This window comes from Camelina sativa, chromosome 5 (genome assembly GCF_000633955.1).
Source record: "Camelina sativa cultivar DH55 chromosome 5, Cs, whole genome shotgun sequence".
NCBI lineage: Eukaryota > Viridiplantae > Streptophyta > Magnoliopsida > Brassicales > Brassicaceae > Camelina > Camelina sativa.
The window spans coordinates 5,696,542-5,723,150 of NC_025689.1; the positions used below are offsets into that span (position 1 = coordinate 5,696,542).

A 26,609-nucleotide genomic window follows, 5' to 3' on the forward strand; every position below is an offset into this window, starting at 1 on the left:
GACTGCCTTGTTTTCTTAATGATGTCATGCTACTCTTACTTCTACTCGACGAATGGAGGATCGTACGAATACGAAGGAGATCAGTCGAGGAAAGTGTCGTCAGTGATGAGTCCTTCTTCGGAGATATATGATGATGATGCAACAACGCCGCCGGAGAAAGATTGTCGTATATGTCATTTGGGAGTGGAAAATGAAAGCAGAGCTTAGAACACAAGGTAATACAGAGAGAAGAGAGGCTCAAAAGTGTATCTTCGTTCTTATCAAAAATGATTACATTGCATCATCCTTATATAATGGAGTGATGTTTAACCTAAAGCACTGGCGGACCTATTAAGGGGAAAAGGGGTTCAATTGACCCCCATTCATATTGAAATTAAATTTTTTTGTATAAAAACATGGTAAAAAATAGACTTTGACACCCCTAACACAGTGTTCAATCCTCCCTATGACACAGGTAAAATTATTTTCTGGGTCCGCCAGTGTCCTAAAGGTTACAATACTAGGTAGATTGCTGACAGATGTCATCATCAGCAGCAGGCGATCGGTGACGCAAGAACACTGAACCTGTTCTGTGTTTGGAGCGTAGTATGGGCTGGCTTTGGTTGTTTGACTGTATGAACAACACAAGTGGTGTGTGACTGTCCTCTGTTACCGTTAACAAGAGATACCATTTAAACATAAGCAACCACGGTAGGTTTAGTATCCTCAAGGTCCAAATCAACTTGTTGTTGGACTTCATTTGGGGCTTTACAGCTTACAGAAACGAGCGGTGGAGGTGCGATTGAATTAGGGTGTTCGTGTAAAGAAGATTTGGCTGTTGCTCATAGACAATGTGCTGAGACTTGGTTCAAGATCAAAGGCGACAAGTAATTAGTTATATTAAAACTACTTCATTTTTTTTTTTTTTTTTTAATTATCTTCTTGAATTTTCGAGTTATGGGTTTTGATTAGCTTTGATCATAATTCTTGTTAGGATTCTTAGGGGTTCTTGTTAATTAGGACCATAATGAGTGTTACGATTATAGATACTATTGTTTTGTTTCTAATATTTTGTTGTTTCTTATTTATATTTAAGATGCTAAGATCCATGCAACAGTCAAAATAAGTTTTTTTTTGGCCCAAAGAAAGACACTAGGTCATCATAGGTACATAAAAAGAAGGACAATACTTGGGTTCATCCCTAGGGGTGAACCTATTCATTCACCTCCTTATAAAATAAGGAAATAAAATCTGTATACATTATTATAAAATTAAAAAATTAAACCGCTCTTTAATAAACCCAAACCAACATATAATTTTGTTCTATTTGTAAAATCTAAACTCTAACCATTTCATTTGTGAACCCAAACCGACATATAATTTTGTTCTACTTATCAAATCTAAACCATAACCATCTCATTGGTGAACCCAAGCCGACATATAATTTTGTTCTAATTGTAAAATCTAAACCCTAACATCTCATTTGTGAACCCAAACCGACATATAATTTTGTTCTACTTGTAAAATCTAAACCCTAACCATCTCATTTGTGAACCCAAACCGACATATAATTTCGTTCTAATTATAAAATCTAAACCCTAACCACCTCATTTGTAAACCCAAACCGACATATAATTTTGTTTTAATTGTAAAATCTAAACCTTAACTATTTCATTTGTAAACCCAAACCAACATATAATTTTGTTCTAATTTTAAAAATCTAAACCAAGCCAATATTTAACTTTCCTTAATTAAAATTATACAGAATTTGTTTCCTTAATTTGTTTTGCTTTTTAATTTTTTTTTGATTTTTTTTTTAATGAAATATTAGATGTAAGATTCTGATTGGCTGAGAGAAGAGGAGGTGAACAAAAAGGTTCACCCCTAGGGGTGAACAAAAAGGTTCACCCCTAGGGGTGAACCTAAGTATTTTTCTAAAAAGAAAGGGGAGAAAAGAATAATACTTGGGTTCACCCCTATGGGTGAACCTCTCCATTCACCCCCTTATAAAATAAGGAAATAAAATCTGGATACATTATTATAAAATTAAAAAACTTAAACCGCTCTTTAATAAACTCAAACCGATACATATAAAATCTAAACCCTAATCATCTCATTTGTGAACTCAAACCGATATATAATTCTATTCTACTTGTAAAATCTAAACCCTAACCATCTCATTTGTGAACCCAAACCGACTTATAATTTCGTTCTAATTATGAAATCTAAATCATTTGTGAACCCAAACCGACATATAATTTTGTTCTACTTGTAACATCTAAACCCTAACCATTTCATTTATGAACCCAAACCGACATATAATTTCGTTTTAATTGTAAAATCTAAACCCTAACCACCTCATTTATAAACCCAAACCGACATATAATCTCGTTTTAATTGTAAAATCTAAACCATAACCACTTCATTTGTAAACCCAAACCGACATATAATTTTATTCTAATTTTAAAAATCTAAACCAAGCCAATATTTAACTTTCCTTAACTAAAAGTATACAGAATTTGTTTCCTTAATTTAGTTTGCTTTTAAATTTAATTTTGATTTATTTTTTAAATGAAATATTAGATGGAAGATTCTGATTGGCTAAGAGAAGAGGGGGTGAATGGAGAGGTTCACCCCTAGGGGTGAACCTAAGTATTTTCCGGGAGAAAATTAGAAAAAGAGGTTTTTATTAGAACAATACTTGGGTTCACTTCTAGGGGTGAACCTCTTCATTCACCTCCTTATAAAATAAGGAAATAAAATCTGTATATATATTATTATAAAATTAAAAACTTAAACCGCTCTTTAATAAATCCAAACGGACATATAATTTTGTTCTACTTGTAAAATCTAAACCCTAACCTTTCATTTGTGAACTCAAACCGACATATAATTTCTTTCTAATTATATAATCTAAACCCTAACATCTCATTTGTGAACCCAAACCGACATATAATTTCGTTCTACTTGTAAAATCCAAACCCTAACCATCTCATTTATGAACCCAAACCGACATATAATTTCGTTCTAATTGTAAAATCTAAACCCTAACCATCTTATTTGTGAACCCAAACCGACATATAATTTCGTTCTACTTGTAAAATCTAAACCCTAACCATCTCATTTGTAAACCCAAACCGACATATAATTTCTTTTTAATTGTAAAATTTAAACCATAACCACTTCATTTGTAAACCCAAACTAGACATATAATTTTGTTCTAATTTTTAAAATCTAAACAAGCCAATATTTAACTTTCCTTAATTAAAAGTATACAGAATTTGTTTTTTTAATTTGTTTTGATTTTTAATTTAATTTTGATTTAATTTTTAAATGAAATATTAGATGAAAGATTATGATTGGCTGAGAGAAGAGGGGTGAACAAAAAAGTGAACCTAAGTATTTTTCTTTTTATAAGTTGCAAGCAGCCGCTGACAATATAATTTTTCGTGTGTTTTCCTCAAGAGAATGAGGGAGCGTATAAAAGTTCTAGACAAATCTGTAAGAAGAGTCCATCTATGATCTCTCTGTCTCTAAGTAGAGTGTTTGATCCATACTTTATTCAGTTTCAGACGATGTTGACTGTTTTTTTGTGTGTGTGTGTGTGTCTGAATATCGTAGGTTAAGGACAAAATCGATGATTGTCTTAATAATCTCAGGGAGATGAAGGAGTTAGAGATCCAACTGAAACAGTCTTGCGGGGTTGACCCTCCTTGTATGACCACATCATATGCTTCTGCCATCGACTCTTGGCTTGAAACATGGAAGGATTGTAAGGAAATGGATATAGAAGTCTTCACTTGCTTAATCAGCAACCAGGGTTCTGAACAGTTTCGCAGAATGAAAATTGCACGCCGTAAGTAAATCCTATATAATATATGTATTTACAGAAAAGAAAAGACTATAGTGACTAGTTTTTTTTTTTTGTTTGATATTTTCGGTGGAAAAGATTCATAGCCTGATAATATATATGCAGGTTTTGCTGTAGTAAGTTTACTGATGGAAATCAGAGGGATAGAACTTCCACCACGTAAGAAACAACACTAGAAAACGCACTTGTCTTTGTTGTTGTTGTTGTTGTTGTTGTTGTTGTTACTTGTCACAAATGTATCAGTTTCTTTTTTCTTCAGATGATGATGCTAATATTCCACAACTCGAAGCTTTTCATGAAGAACTCCTCCAGGACAAAGTAGACGTATTGGAAGAACATTTATGTAAGATTCGAGTGGAGCATCGCCTCCTTGCTGACCAACTTCGATCCAAATTCGTATAATCCAACTTCAGTCTTTCATTTTCTTATTAAAAAAATAATGCCCCCTCGAGGCTCTGATTTATAATGCTTTCCCTTATATTCAAAACAAGTGAAAAACTCTCTGGGTACATCTATATTCATTGTATAAGACTGTGTATTGACGTGACTTATTCCGAAATCTTACAAATTAAATTACGTCACACAACAAAACAATGAATAATCTTACAATGAGAAGGATTAACATATTATCTGTGGGATAAATCCAATAATATTTGTGGGGCGGAGAGATGAATCTAAAAGGACTTTAAGTGCAGTCAGTAACTTGTCTGGTGGTAATCAGTCTCTCATAGGAGACTTCTCGCGCACGTTAGAATCCTGTAACTTGCGTGAGGACCCTCCCTCAGATGTGTCACAAATAGAGAGAAGTATGCGCCAACCCATAACATAAACTGAATCCCCTAATGTATGCTCTTCCACCCGGTCTTAATATCCGGTCCATCTCTAGCAATATGGTTGACATATCACATCTGATTGCATTGTTAACCATTATTGACACAAAGACAAATGGTGAAGTTCGATTATAGGGTATGTATTGGTGAACGCAAGAATTGTTAAAACATCCAGAGCCATAATCTAAAGATTAGCTTAACTTAAAAGACAAATAAACAGATGAGAATCTGTGCTTAAATAAACCATGAGTGAGCAGGAAACGAACAAGAAGAGTCTCTTTAAGGATTCTAAATTCCAAGAAATCAACAATAGGAATCATGATTCTATGTTTTTTATATGATAAAAATGAAAGGAGAAAAGCAGTACCAATCGTGCATCACTCCTAATAATCTACGATCATAAATGACGGGCAATGTGTTAGACCCGCTGACAGGAACCACACTTAAAAACCAAGCAATCGAGTTTTATGATCATTTAGTGCAGCTGCAACTCTTTTAAAGCCAAAGAAATTAAGTAAAGAGAGGTAAGCTAAGATACTGAGTGATTATAGCATCACACAGAGTAATAACCAAAGAATATTATTTCATACCCGCCAAAGCCAGCTCTCATCTTTTTTTTCTATTTTAAGGTTTCCATTGTAAGGCGCGGACAATAATTTCATTCCAGAACTTGGACTCTGCCTTGAATAGTTCTTTCCTAGCAATGTAGGATTTAGAAAAAGAACAAAACAATTTTTACTTGAAAATGCAATCAAACAATTTTTACTTGAAAAAAACTTGAAGTTTAGCAACTTTGGCAGCATAAAGAACATAAAGGTAGCAAGATTTGTCCTGGCATCACAATGAAAGAAAGACAGCACGTTTAGCAGCTGTACCAAACATTGTCGCGGTCATCAGATTCATCACAAAGAGGAGGATTGGTTCAAGCCTCACGACTTATATATATAACCATTGTTGTTGAAAGGCTTCTGTTCCAGAGGGCAACGTATCCTTCCTTCTTTACCAGTTTCCTGCAAAGGCTAGGAGTAGTAAGATTCAACATCTCTGGAAAATAAAATGTGAGATTAAAAGAGTAGACATATTGGCTAAAAAATCAAAGTAGCAAATGAAGACAAAAGAAACATTCCCTATACTCACAGAGACAATATGTTATTCCAACTTTCCATAATAAAGATACGTACCGTGATCACAAACTCCAAACAAATCATAAAGAACAAAGAATCTTATTCACGCCTGAATAGGCCTACTCAAAGCAGATTAAAAGGATGTTACCTGTCCATTGTTCTTCCAGAGCGAGTTCATGCTTATAGACAAAATCTCCTCCAGCGCGCAGCATTCTATTGATCTCAAGGAGCAAAAATCCATCTTTATCACAAGAAAAAAATATGGAACAGCAGAATCAAGCACACCAGAGAACCTTACCATCACGAGTATTCTCAAATCATTAGATGCTCAAATCTGATGGTGCGGATCCAAAGCGAGAGACTACCACAGAGACCAGACTCTCAGTTTCATAATCATACGTTAGAAGAGTTGAATCAGTCCATAATATTTGTAGGAGAGAGAGAGAGATGAATCAATAAAAAGAGATGAATCTTGAACGACTTAAATCTCGTGTGGTTTTTGACAAAGTAGAAAATACACAAACAAGAGCTAGAAAAGAAAAGAAAAAAAAAACATAATAAAATTAAACATGCGAAACTGGTAGTTCGAAAGGAATGGGGATGAAACTAGGGATATAGGTGAGGTGAGAAGGCCAAAGATCAACCATAGAATCATCTACTGGAATCTTGCTGAACACATCTCCCTTTACAATGTAGATGCAAGCATGCCCAGTTTCATCACAAGTACACACAAACAGCCTCTTTTCATTATCAACAAAGTAACTTGGCTGAGAGTCAAGACACTTGTGTTGTAACCTGGGGAAGTCTGGCATTGACACAGTCATGAGAGGCATCCACGCCACAGCCTCTCCATTACCGTCAATCTTGTGCTTTGTCACAAAAATGACAATCTCGCTGGTCATGTAGGACTGCCTTAACACTGAAAACCGATCTCCCCTGAATACAGCAAGGACTTGAGTGTAGCCAAAATCTTGCTCGTTAGGAGGTAGAAGACAAAAGGTGTTGAACATCTCCTTGGAAAAATCAAAGCTTCGGATGAAATACTCACGGGTAGGTGAATGATAAGCAATCCAATATAAATTCCCAGCCAAGGAAATAATAGTATCTAACTGCGGCATGCCCCAATCATGTTCAGAAGGGGCATTAACAATAAACTTCCACGCATCAGAATTGCACTCGTAGATGGCAACTTTTGGGTAGAGTTTGGCGCTACCATCGAAACAAAAATCAACCCCAAAAACCTTGTAACCTGTTGTTTTGTGTCTACTGTTATCGTACCCTAGGCCACAAAACCTGAATTCTTGATTCTCTATCAATCTCTTCTGTCTTAACCAAGGGTTCCAAACCACAAAACCTTTCTTCCAAATGCTAGATAGCAAGAACCCATCGCAATGAACTAAGTTGGTACATGGCATGTCTGAAGTTATATCATGCATCTCAAGAATCGGGTTGTCGAGATTGATGATGTCCACCGAAAAAATCTTGGAATTGGTCCTTAATATGAATTGAGGGCGTGCGCAAGCCAAGTAGTTCTTCAAGAAACTCTTGTCCTCCCAAAGAGCGTTCCAAAGCTTACATACCGCTCTGGATTGAGCAAGTGCTTTCCTTGGCAGTCGACAAAGTATCTCTCCGACCAACTCAGATGGTAACTCCTCTGATCTTTGAGTACTGAAAGGAATGGGGGTAAAAGTGGGGATATAAACGAGGTGAGAAGGCCGATGACCAACCATGGAACCTACTGGAATCTTGCTGAACACATCTCCCTTCACAATGTAGATACATGCATGCCCAGTTTCATCACAAGTACACACAAATAGCCTCTTTTCATCATCGACGAAGTAACTTGGCTGAGCGTCGAGACACTTGTGTTGTAACCTGGGGAAGTCTGGTATCGACACTGTCATGAAACGCATCCACGCCACAGCCTCTCCATTACCGTCAATCTTGTGTTTTGTAACAAAAATGACAATCTTGCTGGTCATGTAGGACTGCCTTAACAATGAAAACCGATCCCCCCTGAAAACAGCAAGGACTTGAGTATAGCCGAAGTCGTCTTGTTGTTGTTGGCTATGAGGTAGAAGACAAAAGGTCTTGAACATCTCCTTGGCAAAATCAAAACTTCGGATGAAATACTGACGAGCCACTGAATGATAAGCAATCCAGTATAAATTACCATTGAGAGACACCATTGTATCTAACTGTGGCACACCCAAATCTTGTTCGCAAGGGGCATTACTAATAATCTTGAACGCATCAGACTTGCAATCGTAGATGGCAACGTTTTGGTAGAGTTGGCCACTTGTATCGAAACAAAAATCATACCCAAAAATCTTGTAACCTGTTGTTTCGGTTTCGGGTCTACTATTATCGTACCCTAGGCCACAAAACCTGAACTCGTGATTCTCTACAAATCTCTTTTGTCTTCTTAAGCAAGAAGGGTTCCAAACCTCAAAACCTTTCTTCCAAATACTAGATAACAGAAACCCATCACAATGAACTAAGCTGGCTTGTATTAATGAAATGTCTAAAGTTATATCACGCACCTCAAGTCTCGGGTCATCATCGTCGTCGTCGTCGATGCCTACTGAACAAATCTGGGAATTGGTCCATACGATGAATTGAGGTAGCGTACGAGCCAAGTACTTTTCCAAGAAACTCTTGTCTCCCCAAAAAGCGTTCCATGTCTTGCTTACGGCTCTGAATCGAGCAAGAGATTTCGTTGGCAATCGACAAAGTATCTCTCCGACCAGGTACGATGGTAATTTCTCTGCCGGCGCCATTCTTTTCTTTTTTGCCGGTGTCATTCTTTTTTATTAGGTCTTTTCTTCGAAAGAGAATAGTATTATACTACTATTTGGGCCTAGTAGAGAGAGAGAGAGTATTATATACTAGGATAGGAATATTTACAATTATATTCTATAATTCTCAAAAAAAGATATCACACCTTCCACTTGCTTCAAAGCTGTATCAATACGCATAGATTTAGCTTGTAAGCTTTTACTTACCATGTTAATAGCATATAAAATGTCATGCCAAATAACCATACCAAGCAAAAACTCATAATTCTCAAGCGCATCTACCAAACTTTCAGTTTCACTCTTTAATATAGCATCATCACACACACTATGTAATTCTGTCAATGCTGACCTTATTTGAGGAGCTTGATACCTTATAGCTTTAATACTCTTAATTCGACTCTCCCATCTAGTATTAGACAGATTTTTCACCGTAAAACATGAAATATGCTTAAGTAAAACATTCCACCTTTTGGTAGAGCTTGAAAATATTGTGTATATGCGTTGCACAATTCCAAAAAAAGATATAGCTTTCAAGCAAGAATGTGCCATGTCACTAACAACAAGATTCAAACTATGGCAAGCACATGGCATAAACAATGCTGTTGAATTAATTTCAAGCAATCTTTTTTGAACTCCTTGGTGTTTTCCTTTCATATTAGAACCATTATCATAGCATTGTCCTCTCACATTCCCAATATCAAGATCAAGAGACTTCAAAGCATTTTGTAATTCATTAAAGAGGCCTAATCCTGATGTATCATCTACTTTCAAAAATTCTAAGAAATACTCTTCTATTTTTATCTTTTCACTTGACATATTCACACATCTTATTATTATACTCACTAGGAAAGCGACCCGTGCGTTGCCGCACGGGGAACTGAAATTTTCTAAATTGAAATTTAACATTTGTAATTTATTCTAAATTCTTTTTTTCTCAATCAATTTGATCATTTTCACTTCTTGCTATTGCTTTCTGCTGATTAAAAAGCCAAAGATTCATTTCAATGTTATTATATTTTATGTTGTCACACACAAAAGTGAACCTTTTTTAGAGCTTGATGTACTATGAACATTACTTTTAACCATATATAAAATTTCACTTATGCTTGTCTCCGACCATATGGTGCTATATATTGGTATCCTTTCTTAATCGCTATTAGAAATTGTCTTTGTTGTTGATCATTATGCTGTAAGCAAGTGGAGTTTGTATACAAATGATTTACTATGAACATTACTTTTAACCATATATAAAATTTCACTTATGCTTGTGGATGTTTTTTTCTCTCACTTTTAGATATGTAAAAAATCGAGTTTTATATGACTGACCAATCAAACCTAATTGGTTAGTATAGAGTAACTCACATTCTTCAGCTACAACCTTTAGAGATATATATTTGGCTATAATGCTTTCCACAGTTACATGCATGTTGGTCTCACGTTTTCCCTCAAAAGACCCCCTTCTTTCCTCCCTTTTAATGGGTTAATCTTGATTGCCTTATTTCCTACTAACACATTTGATACATGGATTTGTAATATTTGCTTCAAATCACATATTCCTCTTTGGAAAAGAAAAAAAATCAAGACGTAACAGACTAAGAATGCATATAGACAAAACTTGTACACTCATCAGCTATTCAATCAAAGCAATTCAATTAAACTACAAAAGTTCAGAAAATTAATTAAATATAGAACAGAGGATTTTATGTTGGTCTCTCCCAATCCATCCCATTCCACCGTGTCGGCTGCTCTCCTTCCAGGCTGCATCTCCCTCTATTTGATTTCCCACTTATGTCTATGAATCGGTACCATCATGTTTTTCAATAAACACAGCGAAAACGAAGTCGATGTGGTGAAACAGGTGATAATAATATCTCACCTTTTAATGTTCTCTTCTTTAGGTTAAACACTAATTTTATAAATTTCTTGCATTTTCTTTTTTTTGGCAGATTCCAGATCACTCTAAAAGTGACTGTTATACATTATGTTTTTAAAAAGTTGTATATACAGATTAGAAAGTCATCAAAGACTAAATAAGTTACCTTTAGTAGATCTTTTCTTTCTAACTTGACTTGTCATTTGGTCGTGCTTACGCTTTCTAGAATTTAATTTTGTGTTGTCACAAGTATGTCTGGCTTTTTCTTCGGCACTCTATTTCCATGCTCATTTGTAATATTTCTATATATTATCAAAATGTTTGATACCCAGAAAGTATAAGAAATTATAATTCAACTAAATATTTTAAAAAATTTATTTACAAAAAATGTAAACTAACCTAGATCATGAACATCCTACAAAAAAAAAAAAAAAATTAATATTTATACCATGTTTGTTAGAAAAAATAAATAGGTTAAAATAAGAACATATATAAAATTATAATTATACCATGTTTGTTAAAAAAATTTGGCTTATCTGTAGCTCTAGCATCACTGCATATCATCATGCCTCTCGTATCTTGGTTTTGGTTTTTCCAGAAAGTCAAAAAATAAAATCTGCACATTGAGAATCAAAAACATTAGCCATGCAAAAAATATGGCACACGTACTTAATAACATTAGCCATGCAAAAACATGAAAACCGGAAAGGCTAAAATTTTTGAAGAGACTAAAAGTTAACAAAACTAAGATTAATGTATGAACTTAATAGTGTCGACTAACAGTAATAATAATCTAACCGAGAAACACTACAGGTCATTCGCAGCAAAAATATTAAATTACCTTGAATTAGAGATTGATGCTTGAAAGTTAAAAAACACTTCAATAATACAATTCTTTAGTACTCAGAAAACAATTTTTTGAAACTTGTTTATTTAGTCAAGAAAAGTTTATATATAATAAACAAAGGGGTGTAAGACATAGAGGTGTGAAATGTAAATGTGTAAAAATTAATAGATGTGAAACATGGAGGTACAACAAAGAGGTGTAACACATAGAGGTGTGAAATTAAAAGGTGTAAAAATTAATAGATGTGATTTTTGAAACCAGGTGGTAAAACAAAGAGATGCAAAGACTAAGGAGGTGTTATTTAAAAGGTGTAAAAATTAATGGATGTGATTTTTGAAACCAGGAGGTACAACAAAGAGATGCAAAGACTAAGAGGTGTGATTTAAAAGGTGTAACAATTAATGGATGTGATTTTTGAAACCAGAAGGTACAACAAAGAGATGCAAAGACTAAGATGTGTAATTTTTGAAAGATGGGGGTGCGACGAAAAGACATGATTAATAATTTTACACCATTGGATTAAAACTGGAACTAATCTCATCCGTTGGATTAAAAGTTGACACAAAAAGTGGGTTTGCTATTATATATAGATTTTTTTAGAAAAAATAAATAGGTTAAATAAGAACATATATAAAATTATAATTATACCATGTTTGTTAAGAAAATTTGGCTTATCCGTAGCTCTAGCATCACTGCATATCATCATGCCTCTCATATCTTGGTTTTGGTTTTTCCAGAAAGTCAAAAAATAAAATCTGCACATTGAGAATCAAAAACATTAGCCATGCAAAAAATATGGCACACGTACTTAATAACATTAGCCATGCAAAAACATGAAAACCGGAAAGGCTAAAATTTTTGAAGAGACTAAAAGTTAACAAAACTAAGATTAATGTATGAACTTAATAGTGTCGACTAACAGTAATAATAATCTAACCGAGAAACACTACAGGTCATTTGCAGCAAAAATATTAAATTACCTTGAATTAGAGATTGATGCTTGAAAGTTTAAAAACACTTCAATAATACAATTTTTTAGTACTTAGAAAACAATTTTTTAGTACTTAGAAAACAATTTTTCGAAACTTGTTTATGTAGTCAAGAAAAGTTTATATATAATAAACAAAGAGGTGTAAGACATAGAGGTGTGAAATGTAAAGGTGTAAAAATTAATAGATGTGAAACATGGAGGTACAACAAAGAGGTGTAACACATAAAGGTGTGAAATTAAAAGGTGTAAAAATTAATGGATGTGATTTTTGAAACCAGGAGGTACAACAAAGAGATGCAAAGACTAAGGAGGTGTGATTTAAAAGGTGTAAAAATTAATGGATGTGATTTTTGAAACCAGAAGGTACAACAAAGAGATGTAAAGACTAAGAGGTGTGATTTAAAAGGTGTAAAAATTAATGGATGTGATTTTTGAAACCAGGAGATACAACAAGAGAGATGCAAAGACTAAGAGGTGTGATTTTTGAAAGGTGGAGGTGCGACGAAAAGACACGATTAATAATTTTAAACCGTTGGATTAAAACTGGAACTAATCTCATCCGTTGGATTAAAAATTGACACAAAAAAGGGTTTGCTATTATATAGATTTGCTCTTGATGACTCACATCTGGGGTACAGTCAAGAATTATAGAAAAATATTTAGCCTCTTTAATAACACTTGTGATCGAAAATCTAACCTTAAAATCAAGGGAAACCAGCTCGTTTTGAATGTTATGACCAAGGTAATGGTGATATATATCTTGAGTTTCAATGCGTCTAATGTGATCTTGCATAATTAAATCAAATTCTGCAATCATTTCAATCATTCCTAAAAAATTACCATTACTATCTTGGTAAAGTTTCTCATTAGATCCTCTAAACGCTAAATTTCTTTTAGCAAGACATTTAACAACAGCAATTATTCTACATAAAACTTGCCTCCAACGTATTTTTTCTTTTGCAATCTCTTTTTGGAAATCTTTATCAATTGTTAGATTATTTTGAAATCTAACTTTTAGCTCATTCCCAGTCCTCATGTTAGACATATGCTCCTCACTTTTCTCATGACTTTTTAGTCTATCACTAATATGTTTCCAGTCTCTTAATCCTTCATTTGCTAATAAACTTGAGTTACCATGAGATGTAAACAACTTACAACAAAAACAATACACCTTATCAACATGCTTTGAGTAAACTAACCATTTTCTATCATCAATCTCTCCATTACACAACTTTCTAAAATAATGCTTATATGCAAAATGCCTTTTAGTATATTCATCAATAGGATACTCAAGATCCAACTCTCTTTTTGGTCCTTTTTCAATCAACAAATCTCTTGTTTTATTATCAAGATTATTCCAGTTTCTAGGATCATAGATATCAAAAGGTGGAATTAATTGCTCATCAATATTCAAATTACCATCCTCATGAGGTTCATTCACTATATCATCTAATCTATCACTATCATTTAAGTGATCACTAGGATCCACACTAGGATCCACATCTACACTAGGATCCACACTAGGATTCTCACTAGTAGTGTTTCTTCTTTGAACAAACTTATCCAAAGCTCCTCTCTGTGTTTTCACAAATTCTTCATCTTTCCTTTTTCTTTTTCTTTTTTCACATCCAGATACCATGTTAAAAAGAAGAAACAATGTCACCTGAAATTTGTGTAGAACAGCTGAACGGTCTAACCCGCGAGCCACCATGGATGTGTATCAAAGCATCTTTACAATAGATTTTGTTACAATTAATTTGACATTGTATTGTATATTGAGTAATTTAGTACATAATATTGTTGGATTTCTTTACATATATTGTTAATATCCTACTATATTAGTTGGGAAGTACAAATATAAAAACTAACCTTAAAATGTGTAAAAAATTACATTCAATTGCAATTAGAAAATCTTAATTAAGATTAAATAATTAATTGTATAAATATTTCTAATTCAAAAAACGAAAATAGGAGAAACATCAAATAAAATAAATTGTAGAAAAATAAAAACAAATCTTTTAGAATCAAAACTAATTTGTACTTTAAAAAAACTAACATATAAGATTTTTTATACATGTTAGTTATATATTTTTACTTACTTCACAACTATAGCAAAGATTTTACAAAGGTTTAAATAATTTTATTTATCACATGCAAATGTTTTATTGACAAGTTTTCAATAAACATTTTTGAAATACAAAAATTATAATATAAGCAACAAATGTTTAATCACATACCACTATAAATAACATAATAACAAAATAGATTATTACAAATTTTCATCAAAAAAAAGTTTAGCCCGCAGTTTTCCGCGGGATAGTACAATGTGGAATATTGCCAATTGGTTTTGAGTTGGAAGTCTACTATCTAACATGGTATCAGAGCCCGGTCCGCATATACTCAACCCAATCACAATCGGCCCGGTCCAATAGTTGGTCCGTCGATTCATGCCCGAACATACCGAGATTGATGCCTAAGGAAGCCATCATCTCGAGGGGCGTATTAGGGATACAATATCTCACATTGGAAGTTGAGTAGGATTTTAAGTAGTATATAAAATATGGGTCTCTCCAATCATTGCCAATTGGTTTTGAGTTGGAAGTCCACTATCTAACAAGTACCTAATCATATATATAAAAGTAAGGTTTTGGTCTCTCCTTATTGGTTGATTTTAATTTAATATATTTTTTTTTTTATTATTATTTTTTTTTGATTTTTAATTGTTAATTGCTTTAAAAAATATTTAAGACCTGATTAATACAATACATTTAATTCACAAATTAAAATTAAATTATAACTGAAAATAAAATAAATTATGCATTAATCATATTCAACCATTCAATTTTATTCAAACACAATAAATTATTATTGTAACTCCATAATTCTAAATGTAACTTCCATCCATTCTTATCATATAAATAAGCATTTTCTCATTCTCTCATATTGTCATCATTTTACTTTCTCATTTTCACATGCTCTCATTCTCTTCCACTTCTCTCATTCTCTTCCATAATATCTCAAATCATTTTTCATTTTTTGTTTGTTTTCAATTTCTTATTTTTGTTGTATGGGTTACAAAAAAATAAAAAATAAATATCATTGTAATGTTTTAATGCTAAATTTTAATTTTAGAGACTATATGATATGTCTTTTATCTTGTTTTTATTTTTAAAGATTCATCTCCATTATCTATTTGGATTATCATCTTATATGTAATCATTCTCTCCTCCTCTCCCACTAATATCAAATGTTGTTATATCTCATATGTGTTGTAAGAGTTTGATTCTATATTTTAATTTAGAAAGTATTATACATATTTAACATTGTTTTCAATTTTTATTTTATTTATATAAAAGTAAAATATTTCTTTTCTATTTCTTGCCTTTCTAATCTATTCATAGTTATTTTTTAAATTCCATAGTTAAATTTACACATATGTTGGATTTAACAAAAATCAAGTTTATTTGAGAATTAGATGTTTCTATTCCTTTTAAATAATCAATGTATAACATATTATACTTTTGAATCAAATTATGGACCCACCAACACTCACTTTTAAATTAAATGGGTTTTAATTTTAGGAGTTGGAAAAGTATTAAAGTTTGTTTGTAACTCCCATAATAATATCATAGTAGTGTTTTTAATGAATTTAATTTAATATAATAGAACATATTAAAAATGTATAAGTATATATATAATTGCTCTTTTGTAACTCTCAAATAGTTACCTTTGATATATCGATTTATGTATCTATATATACATTTTTTAAGTACATTTTGTGTTTTACCCTTTTAGTTATGGTTTTTTTTTTTTTTTTACAACTTTAGTCCTTAGTATGATATTTACATACCTAATAAAGATTATTTCCGCAATCATTTAAATATAGCAAACTAATAAACTCTAGACAATATAGCCAATGGAAACTAATAAAAAAAAAACTGAAATCGAATCTACATTTCCTATTCTTATTATACATTAATCCGATATAGTATAGGAAATGGAAATTAATTACTATACGTATGGAACAACTTAGTGAAATATTAGTTGCCTTAATCATAAACCTTTTGCATTAATTCAAAATTTCCATATATATATTTTTAGATTTTTTACTTGCTCACCAATATTTTCTCGATCATATCACATCTAACTTTACCATTTTCAAAGAATTATATAAATGACGTTTCAATAGCAATACAAAAATGCATCAATTCATATACAATTTAGTATTTCAACTGGCAAAGTAACCTTCTTGGTTGAGACATTTGATTGGTGTTGGCGATAAACAGGTGCACACTTATTCCTTTATTAGTTTATTGGTACAAAATGTTAATGCTTTCTTTATTTCATCTCTAATACCTACTCTTTTCTTATCTTAGGTGGTTTAAAATCCATTTTGAGAAAAAAGATTTGGTTTGACGATACGTGAATATGCAACCTTCTGGTTAGTGATTAATCTAAATGTTTTTGTTTGATTTATTTCATATCTACACTATTTTTTTTTTTTGACTCCATGTAGTTATGTCACAAATACATGTTGAGAAAGAAACCAATTCTGAGTTTAGCTCACGGTGAGCTGCTCACCTTTCTAAGTATCCTTTTTATATTTGTTATTGAATATATACTATCCTCTTGACTTATCAAGCTTTTCAGTTTTTGGTACACCCCAGGATTTTGCTTTGATCCATTTGTATATCTTTTCAAACGATTGGGAGTAAACTAAAGAGGATGTTGAGGCCACAGAGGAGGAAAATATATAGGAAGAGGAGAGAAGAAACAAATGAGTCAAGAGGATTACAGGTTTCTTTTCCAAGCATTGATGTCAAAGTCGCATAATTGATATGTCCAAGCCTCGCATGCCACTTAGTTTGCTCACTTATCTCTGCAAAACATAGACAAGTATTGTCTTGTAACCCCATCTGAACCTTGTACAAACGATTTCTAGATTTTTCTGTTTTCACAAGTAGGTTCCCATCATCATCTCTTATGGTCAAGTAGTTTCCTCTTAGTCGTATGTCGAATCCTACTTCAGTAGCCTGTCCAAGGCTGATGATATTACTTTTAAGATCAGGAATGTAGTATACATCAGTCATTGTTCTTGGCTTGCTGTTCTGATCAACAAACGCTATAGTCCCCTTTCCTTTGATATCAACTCTAGAATCGTCTCCAAAACGTACTTTGCCAGTTATAGAATTATCAAGCTTGTTGAAATATCGTTTATCTCCAGTCATATGGTTGCTCGCACCATTGTCGAGATACCATATGTTGTCTCCCCTTTCGCTTGTCTTAAACTTGCTTGGTATGCATTCCTTCTCATTCAAGTAGACCTTTTCGTGTAACAGCAGCTCATCAGCCTCCTCTGTATCTTTGTTATTAACTTCTTCTGCTTCTTGAAGTTTGAGTAAACGATCTGGACACTGTGCTGCAAAGTGACTGATTTGATCACAGCGGAAACATGTGATCTGTGAGGGGTTTCTACCACCGTAACGACCCCTTCCTCGTCCTCTGTAAAACGATCTACCTCCACGACCTCTTCCTCTATATCCTCCGTTTTCACCATTGTAGTCTCGATAAGGTTGACTTGTTTGTGATTCATTATTAGTAAACATCAGTTTACCTTGATCCTCTTGATTATCTTCTTCCTCAGCGATACGCTCCTCATATGCTTTCAGACGCCCAACAATATCCTCAAAGCTGATGGTATTCAAGTCTAAGACCTGTTCTAAAGACGCAACTATCTGAATAAATTTTTTCCGCGGAAGGGTGTTAAGAAACTTCTTAACAATCTTCGATTCTTCAATATTGACTCCTAAGGCAGCTGACTTCGAAGAGAATGTAGCTAGTTTTCCCGAGTAGTCATCAATACTCTCCGATTCTTTCATCTTTAGGCGTTCAAATTCTGCCATAAGAGTTTGAAGTCTTGCTTCTCGGACTCTCTCAGCTCCGACGTGTCTAGAGCGTATAGCTTCCCATACCTTCTTTGCTGTATCCAGTTCTCCAACTTGCAGTGTCAGGCTCTCTGGTATCGACTGAAACAATAAGGCCATCGCTATATCGTTCTCAAGTGAATCAACAATTTTACCGGTCTCTGGTTCAATGGCATCCCAAACCTTGTGTACTCGAAGGGCTATCCTCATCTTCATCGCCCACACGGTGTAGTTGGTCGATGTTAACATAGGACAGACAATCGATGGAGATCCTCCTCCTACTTCTTTAGGCCGTGGTGTAGCTACGGTGATTTCTGACATGTTTCAATGGATCCTTGCTCTGATACCAAATATAGATTTAAGAGATAGTTTAAGAACACAATTAACAAAGAATAACTCTCTTTATTAATACCAAAGAAAATAACTCAAAACTTTGGTCTCTCTCAAACTCTCAATCTCTTAACACCTCATAAGTTGTGTCACATCTCAACACATACTTATATAAGACTTTGCTAATCCTAATCCTACTAGGAATCACACATATTAGATATCTCCTAATACACTTGATCCTTATCTCTCTAATAAACCCAATTATAGTAGGACTAGAACTATCTTCTAACTCAAGCTTCTTTCAAGCTTATCCCAACACGAAATTTGTTTTTTCTTTTTATTTGCTTCCTATCTCTTTTAGATATTCTCCTCTGTCGAGCTTTATGAATCCATACTTTTTTTTTTTTTTTTCTTGTAAAAAAATTATAATCCAATCTTAACTCTAATTGCAGATTGGTTATCGTCATATTGATTGTGCTAAGCTGTATGGCAACGAAAAAGAGGTAGAAACACACACAGATATTTCTATCTTTTTGGATCTTGAATTGATCTTACTATTATTCATTGATTCTAAAAGAAACGTGTTCTTCTTTATTGTGTTTGATGGCAAAGTGTTTATTTATACAATTTTTTTCAATTTTGATTGATAATGCTGATGGAAAGAGTCTTCACTATGTTTGCATGTGCCTTTTAGCTTGTCAATGATCTGCTTTTTGTTGTTACATTCTCAATCTCTTTGAGTTTTGTTGCTTTCCTCTGTTTCTCTTTCACAGATTGGGGCTGTTCTGAAAAAATTGTTTGAAGACAATGTAGTGAAACGTGAGGAGTTGTTCATCACCTCCAAGCTCTGGTATGATTTGATTTATCTAATGCATGTTTCTGTAATTAAGTGTAGCTAGCTATAACCATTTTGCATTTACAAATTGTGTATCATCATAGGTGTACTGATCATGACCCTCAAGATGTCCCGGAGGCATTAAACAAAACTCTGCAAGATCTACAGCTTGACTACGTTGATCTTTATCTTGTAAGCATCACTTCCTTGTAACATTTACATAATTTATATTATTAACAAGTGTACAAACCTGTTTTTATACACTTCAAACAAAATCTACATAGCATTTCGGGGAAAGATTATTGCATAACATTTTGTTTGTGATTATTGTTGAAGATTCACTGGCCTGTACGGGTAAAGAAAGGTTCCGTTTGACTTAAGATGGAGGACCTTTTGCCTACAGATATTCCTAGCACATGGAAAGCGATGGAAGCACTCTATGATTCAGGCAAGGCACGAGCCATAGGTGTAAGCAATTTCTCCACCAAGAAACTAGCTGACCTCTTGGAGTTAGCTCGTGTTCCTCCTGCTGTTAACCAGGTCGAATGTCATCCTTCTTGGAGACAGACCAAGCTACGAGAGTTCTGCAAATCCAAAGGGGTTCACCTCAGTGTAAGCATTACTACTCATCTCATCAGTTCATTTAATTTGTACCTTATACTTTTGATTAAATGAATATGTTTGTGCAGGCATACTCGCCGTTGGGTTCGCCAGGGACAACGTGGCTCAAGAGCGATGTTCTGAAGAACCCTATACTGAATATGGTCGCAGAAAAGCTCGAAAAATCTCCTGCGCAAGTAGCGCTTCGCTGGGGACTCCAAATGGGTCACAGTGTGCTTCCCAAGAGTACCAATGAAGGAAGAATCAGAGAGAACTTTGATATTTTTGACTGGTCAATACCGGATGACTTGTTCGTTAAGTTTTCTGAGATTGAACAGGTACGTACGTTCTTAACATTTCATTGCAATAAGTTAGTTGCTATGCTATTTCTCACAGCTTGATCTCGAACTAAAAATTACAAATATTTGGATTAAAAATGCAGGCTAGGTTAGTGAATGGTTCCTTCCTTGTTCATGAGACACTGAGCCCTTTTAAGTCTCTTGAAGAATTATGGGATGGCGAGATATGATGTTTTAGCTCATCTGTTTGATATGTTTGTTTTCTCTGATGGACTTGTCAATTTCTTGTGGATGTTGTCAGTGATATATCCAATTCGTTTCTATTGAATTTTTATTAAAAGAATCTTATTATACATTTTGTAATGTATTGTAGTTTTTACATTTGATCTTTGTATGTGGTTGTGAACATACCAATCAAACTCATGCATTCACATTACATTAGAGCTAAAGAAAAGACCAAACTAGTATTCAATCTCTGGATAAGATAAGGATTCAGTCGGAATTGATGATCAATGTGTCAATATGTTGTATGTTTGAGATGGCATATCCTAAATCCCACATCGAAAAAGAAATATAAGAAAATTTTCAAAATTAGTAAGACCACCTCCCTTGGTCATGTTATGGGTGTCTTTAGTAGTTGCAACACTCCAAAAGATCATTTTTTATATTCACGAAACTAATTAAAGACTTTGAATATTTTTTATTTTTGTTACAAAATCTGTTTCTAAAGAATCCGCTTACTAGAGAATCTTATCTTGATTCGGACCAAAACGTGTCACCATCAGAGAAGAAGGACAGCAAAGAGTTAACGAATAAGATACATGCGACCGTCCACGTAATGAGTAATATCAATACTTACTAGAATTAAAGAAAGGAAAAAGACAATTTCTCCGCACGCCCCTGTCTTCCTCTCACACTTGTCACTGTTTAGATTTCTTGAAATAGTTGGACGTTACCAAATACTGACTGCGTTGAACACATCTGAATCATGGCGAATGAGGTCAAATGCTTCGAGCACAGTTTAATTCTTAAGTTTCTTGTTAATTGTCTTTGTTGTGTTTATGGCCATATTGTTTATTTGATAGACAATACTGATGAAAAGAGTCTTTAATATGTGCATTTGGCTTGTTACATTATCAATTTCTTGAATCCATGTTGTTGTTTTTTTTCTCTCTGTTTCTCTTTCACAGATTGGGGCAGTTCTGAAAAAAATGTTCGAAGAAAATGTAGTGAAACGGGAGGAGTTGTTCATCACCTCCAAGCTCTGGTATATTTTGATTGTATAATGCTAATATGCCTAAACGTAAATTGTATTGTCTACTATACAAAGACATGCATGGAAAAAGGTTAAATAAGATCATTTACTTGTTAAGAGGTTCATCATGTGTATCTTCTTAATTATCACATACTAGAAAATGTGAACTAGAGTGATCATGACAAACGTTGTTAAATTAAAACTCCTTATAATGATTTTTTTTTTCTTTTATTTTCTTGTAGACTTTAATTTGTAGTAAAAGCTCACTAATATTAGATTAGTTCCAAAACTCTCAAGACAATACCCGTAGATACGTATATAGTTTCTCCTATAACTTACGTAGAATTGGGATTGAGAAACCTTCTCCAATTATGCAAAACGTTTTAGTTATCGTATATAACCAAAAAAGAAAGAAAAAAGAAAGAAAAAGAAATAGTTGAGTATAAAAGCAGATTCTCTTCCAATGCATTATATATCTATCATTGGTGGTTGAAATAAATAGTGCAAATTAACCTAGTTGACAGGCATAACTTTCCTTTGAAATTTATAAAGTAGTTTCTAAAAGTCTTCTAGAAGAGTTGTGGTGACCCAATGGGCTAAAAAGAGTTTGGGTAGAGAGAGAGACTAGAGAACTCTAATTAGAGAAAACAAGCGAAAGTTGGATTTTTTGTGCTCTTTCTTATGCTTATTTTAGTTATGATAAAATAAACGAGCTTATAAACGAACTTTTATTCACAACGAGGAGTTTTTGTAATTAGATATATTAATCATCAGAAATAATAATATGAGATCCCTAAAAATCCAACACGTACCGTATTAGTAGTAGTAGTAGTAGTATATTCAGTAATCATTTTATTGGTCCCCAAAAAAAAAAAAGGTAACGTAGTTCAGTTGAATAAATAAAGTAGGAAGTAATGTCAAATAAAATAAAATAAAAAAGAATGTGTTTCCCGGTTGGGATCAAGGAAACAATGTTTTATTGTTTGGTTAAAAAGAAGAACGAAGACGAAAACAAATAGAAATAAATAAAGAAGTGTTTCCTTTCCTTAGTTAGTCAAAGAGACTTGACTCGTCCTTGCTTTGTTGTGACTCTCGTCGGTACGGAGATCTGGGAGCGCGATAGAGGTATGAAAAGAAAAAAACCCTAGATCTGCATCTAATTTTGTAATATGTGATTCTGATTCCTAAAAATGTGTTTGGTATTGTTGTTGTAGAAGAGCCATGAGTCGAAAACCTACTATCCTGGATCTTACCCTTGACGAAATTATTACAAAGATTAGACCTACGCAGGAAGATTGGGATGCAAGGATCGGTGCTATTAAACAGTTGAGTTGCTTCTTAGAAAGTGTAGAATGTTTAAGAGGTAATCTCTACTCAAGGGTTTTAGTTCTGTAACTAGAATGAAACTCTCTCCCATATTTATGAATGGTATACATTGTTGTTAGGTGCTACTGTTCAACCATATGGATCCTTTGTGTCAAACATCTTCACACAATCCGGAGACTTAGATATATCTCTTGATATATTCAGCAGTTCTTCTGTGACCAAGAAGGGTAAACAAGAGTTGCTATTGCCTTTGTATCAAAAGTTGCAACAGTATGTTAAAGCAGGTAGCTTACTCTTTCCTGGTTCCTTATACTTAAAAAGAAAGTTCAAGTACTTTGTTTTCCAATTTGTCTCACCTCCATTAATTATCATGCAAACAATAAATTAAAACAGGTCTGTGTCGCGACCTCGAATTTGTTCCGAATGCCCGAGTTCCCATTGTCAAATTCTTGAACGTAATCCACAACATTCCTTGTGACATTTCTATCGATAGTCTGCAAGGGCTTTTGAGGAGCAGGTTCTTCTTCTGGATCAGTGACGTAGATCAGAGATTCCGCTACCTGGTTTTGCTAGTAAGTTAACATGATTGATGTGAAGCTTTAATTGATTCTTTGACATATACATATCTCGTGTATATTCAATTCTACCATTCTTAGGTGAAGCAATGGGCCAAAGCTCACAATATCAACGATGCAAAGAGCGGGACTTTCAACTCCCACTCTCTCTGTTGGTTAGTCATCTTCCATCTTCAGGTAAGATAGCTGTTCCTGTATTCATCGATTCCCCTGCCTAGCTTCAGCCTTCTGCAGTTACTCCATCATTATAAAAACCCGAAGTTGTAAGATTTTTTTTGTCTTGTTTGGTGCAGACTTGCGAGCCTGCAATCTTGCCGCCTCTAAATATGATATATCCGAAGACTGCCACTGATGATCTGACAGGTACCTTCTATGAGCCACACCACGTTAAAATTTATGTGTGTTTTGGGATAAAGAGATATCTATTTTAGCCGCATGGTCTCTTGTTTTGTAGGTGTACCCAAAACTGCAGAGGAAAGAATAGCGCAAGACGATGCTGCTCGTTTAGAGATTAAATCGTTCACAGAAAAATCAGCCAACCAAAGCTCATTCTCGGAGCTTTTGGTCACGTTTTTTCAAAAGGTGATTTGATTTCTCATACATTCCATCTAGCTTTTAACTTCTTTTTTTGTTTCCCTAAATGTGCAACATACATAAAGTAACTCTTGATAGAAATCAGTCTCTTGATTTTGCTGTGTCAATGTATCTATCAGTTTTCAGACATAAACGTGAGGGCCGAACAATACGCTGTTTGCCCATATACTGGAACATGGGAAAGCAGAAGCAGCAACACTAGTTGGAAGGCAAAAAAGTACTCACTCTTCGTAAGTCTCTTTCTCTGTCTTTCTCTTACCCTCTTGCTGAGTTATATTCATCTCTATGGCACCATGTGAGTCTCCCGGCTAAAGTGTGAATGGTGTGTGTGTTTCAGGTTGAAGATCCTTTTGAGCAGCAGGAGAACATTACAAGGAGTGTGCAGGGGATCCATTTGGACAGAATTGCTCAAGAATTTGAGAAGGCATGGCGCTGTCTTGCCTCAGAGTCGGATAGAACCTCCATCATTCGGGTTCTGACAGAGGAACACACTCAACAGTCTTTGTTGGACCAACCCCAGGGATCTTTAAGGGCAACAGAGCAAGTGCAGCAGAGCTACACTACTCCATATTGGACACAACCAACACAGTCCCTACCACAACAGAACTGGTCTCCCACCAGTGACCCATGGAGCCAGCAAGTGCACCAGAGCTACTACACTACTCCAAATTGGACACAACCAACACAGTCCCTACCACAACAGAACTGGTCTCCCACCAGTGACCCATGGAGCCAGCAAGTGCACCAGAGCTACTACACTACTCCAAATTGGACACAACCAACACAGTCCCTACCACAACAGAACTGGTCTCCCACCAGTGACCCATGGAGCCAGCAAGTGCACCAGAGCTACTACACTACTCCAAATTGGACACAACCAACACAGTCCCTACCACAACAGAACTGGTCTCCCACCAGTGACCCATGGAGCCAGCAAGTGCACCAGAGCTACTACACTACTCCAAATTGGACACAACCAACACAGTCCCTACCACAACAGAACTGGTCTCCCACCAGTGACCCATGGAGCCAGCAAGTGCACCAGAGCTACTACACTACTCCAAATTGGACACAACCAACACAGTCCCTACCACAACCGAACTGGTCTCACACCAGTGAACCATTGAACCAGCAAGTGCACCAGAGCTACTACACTACTCCAAATTGGACACAACCAACACAGTCCCTACCACAACCGAACTGGTCTCACACCAGTGAACCATTGAACCAGCAAGTGCACCAGAGCTACTACACTACTCCAAATTGGACACAACCAACACAGTCCCTACCACAACCGAACTGGTCTCACACCAGTGAACCATTGAACCAGCAAGTGCACCAGAGCTACTACACTACTCCATATTGGACACAACCAACACAGTCCCGACCACAACAGAACTGGTCTACCAGTGACCTATGGAACCAGCAGAGAGACTAGCACTCCGAGGAGGACTGACATATTCAGGGACAACGCTCTAACTTAAGGTTACTCGTCGGTTTCAGTTATATATGCGGACGATCAACAATCTCATCGTTTTAGAGGATCAACAATAGGACATATCACAACACTACTAAGGATTTGTTAGCACTGTTCTATTGCATTTATTTTTAGTCACTATTCAATATGATGATCTTCTTATGTATTGGAGTTGAATTTCAGAAACAAGACAATTGTTCCGATATCAGTTTTCACTGAAGCCTCGACCTTTATGCTTGCTTGTTAAGAAAGTCTAGTACCTTTCAACTCTCTCAACATGAAGAAGTGAAAATATAGAGGGTAAAAAGCTTAAAAATACCTCATCTATTTTTGATTTGGAAGTTTAATACCTTGTCTTTTTTGGTTGGAAGAAAAATACCTCATTTAATTAAAACGTATGATTTAATATTTAAACTAATAAATTTTGTTAGTTTCATACTTACGATTTTATGACAAAAATAAAATTCCANCCCTTACTATATCAATTAATAATTAATTTTAAATGACTTGGTATTAATTTATGGACAATTCTTGGATTCATCCCCACTTAATTAGGGAAACAAATTATTAATTAAAGAAACAAAATCTGTATATCATTCAATTTTAAAGTTATTAATTCTAAACATTATATTATAGTTTTTAATTATAATATGTAAATCTAAATTACTTTTTTATAAATCCAAACCGACATATAATTTTGTTTAATTATATAATTTAAACCCTAATCATTTTTTATAAATCCAAATTAAAATACAATTTTGTTTAATTATAAAATCTAAACCCTAACGACTCTTTTATAAATCCAAACCGACATATAATTTTATTTAATTGTAAAATATAAATCCTAAACCCTAACCACTCTTTTGTAAACCTAGACCGACATATAATTTCGNACTACTCCATATTGGACACAACCAACACAGTCCCTACCACAACAGAACTGGTCTCACACCAGTGACCCATCGAACCAGCAAGTGCACCAGAGCTACTACCCTACTCCATATTGGACACAACCAACACAGTCCCTACCACAACAAAACTGGTCTCACACCAGTGACCCATCGAACCAGCAAGTGCACCA

The 26,609-nt window shown here is 34.4% G+C and overlaps 1 protein-coding gene and 1 pseudogene across 1 annotated transcript; both read left to right on the forward strand.

Annotated features, from left to right (window-relative positions):
• LOC104785685 lies at positions 19,014-20,591 on the forward strand (annotated as a pseudogene).
• LOC104785687 (protein HESO1-like) lies at positions 22,592-25,733 on the forward strand. The gene is made up of 9 exons (XM_010510945.2): positions 22,592-22,681; positions 22,771-22,919; positions 23,002-23,166; positions 23,276-23,454; positions 23,539-23,634; positions 23,751-23,820; positions 23,912-24,039; positions 24,171-24,281; positions 24,389-25,733. Exons 2-9 carry the CDS (start codon positions 22,778-22,780, stop codon positions 25,487-25,489), a joined length of 1,992 nt encoding a protein of 663 aa, XP_010509247.1. The 5' UTR covers positions 22,592-22,681; positions 22,771-22,777; the 3' UTR covers positions 25,490-25,733.

Bases quoted from the DNA above. Each gene is read 5' to 3' on its own strand.
- LOC104785687 (XM_010510945.2), top strand. From the start codon at position 22,778: ATGAGTCGAAAACCTACTATCCTGGATCTTACCCTTGACGAAATTATT. The intron at 22,920-23,001 runs GTAATCTCTACT...CATTGTTGTTAG, and splicing joins AAGTGTAGAATGTTTAAGAG to GTGCTACTGTTCAACCATAT. The intron at 23,635-23,750 runs GTAAGATAGCTG...TGTTTGGTGCAG, and splicing joins TAGTCATCTTCCATCTTCAG to ACTTGCGAGCCTGCAATCTT.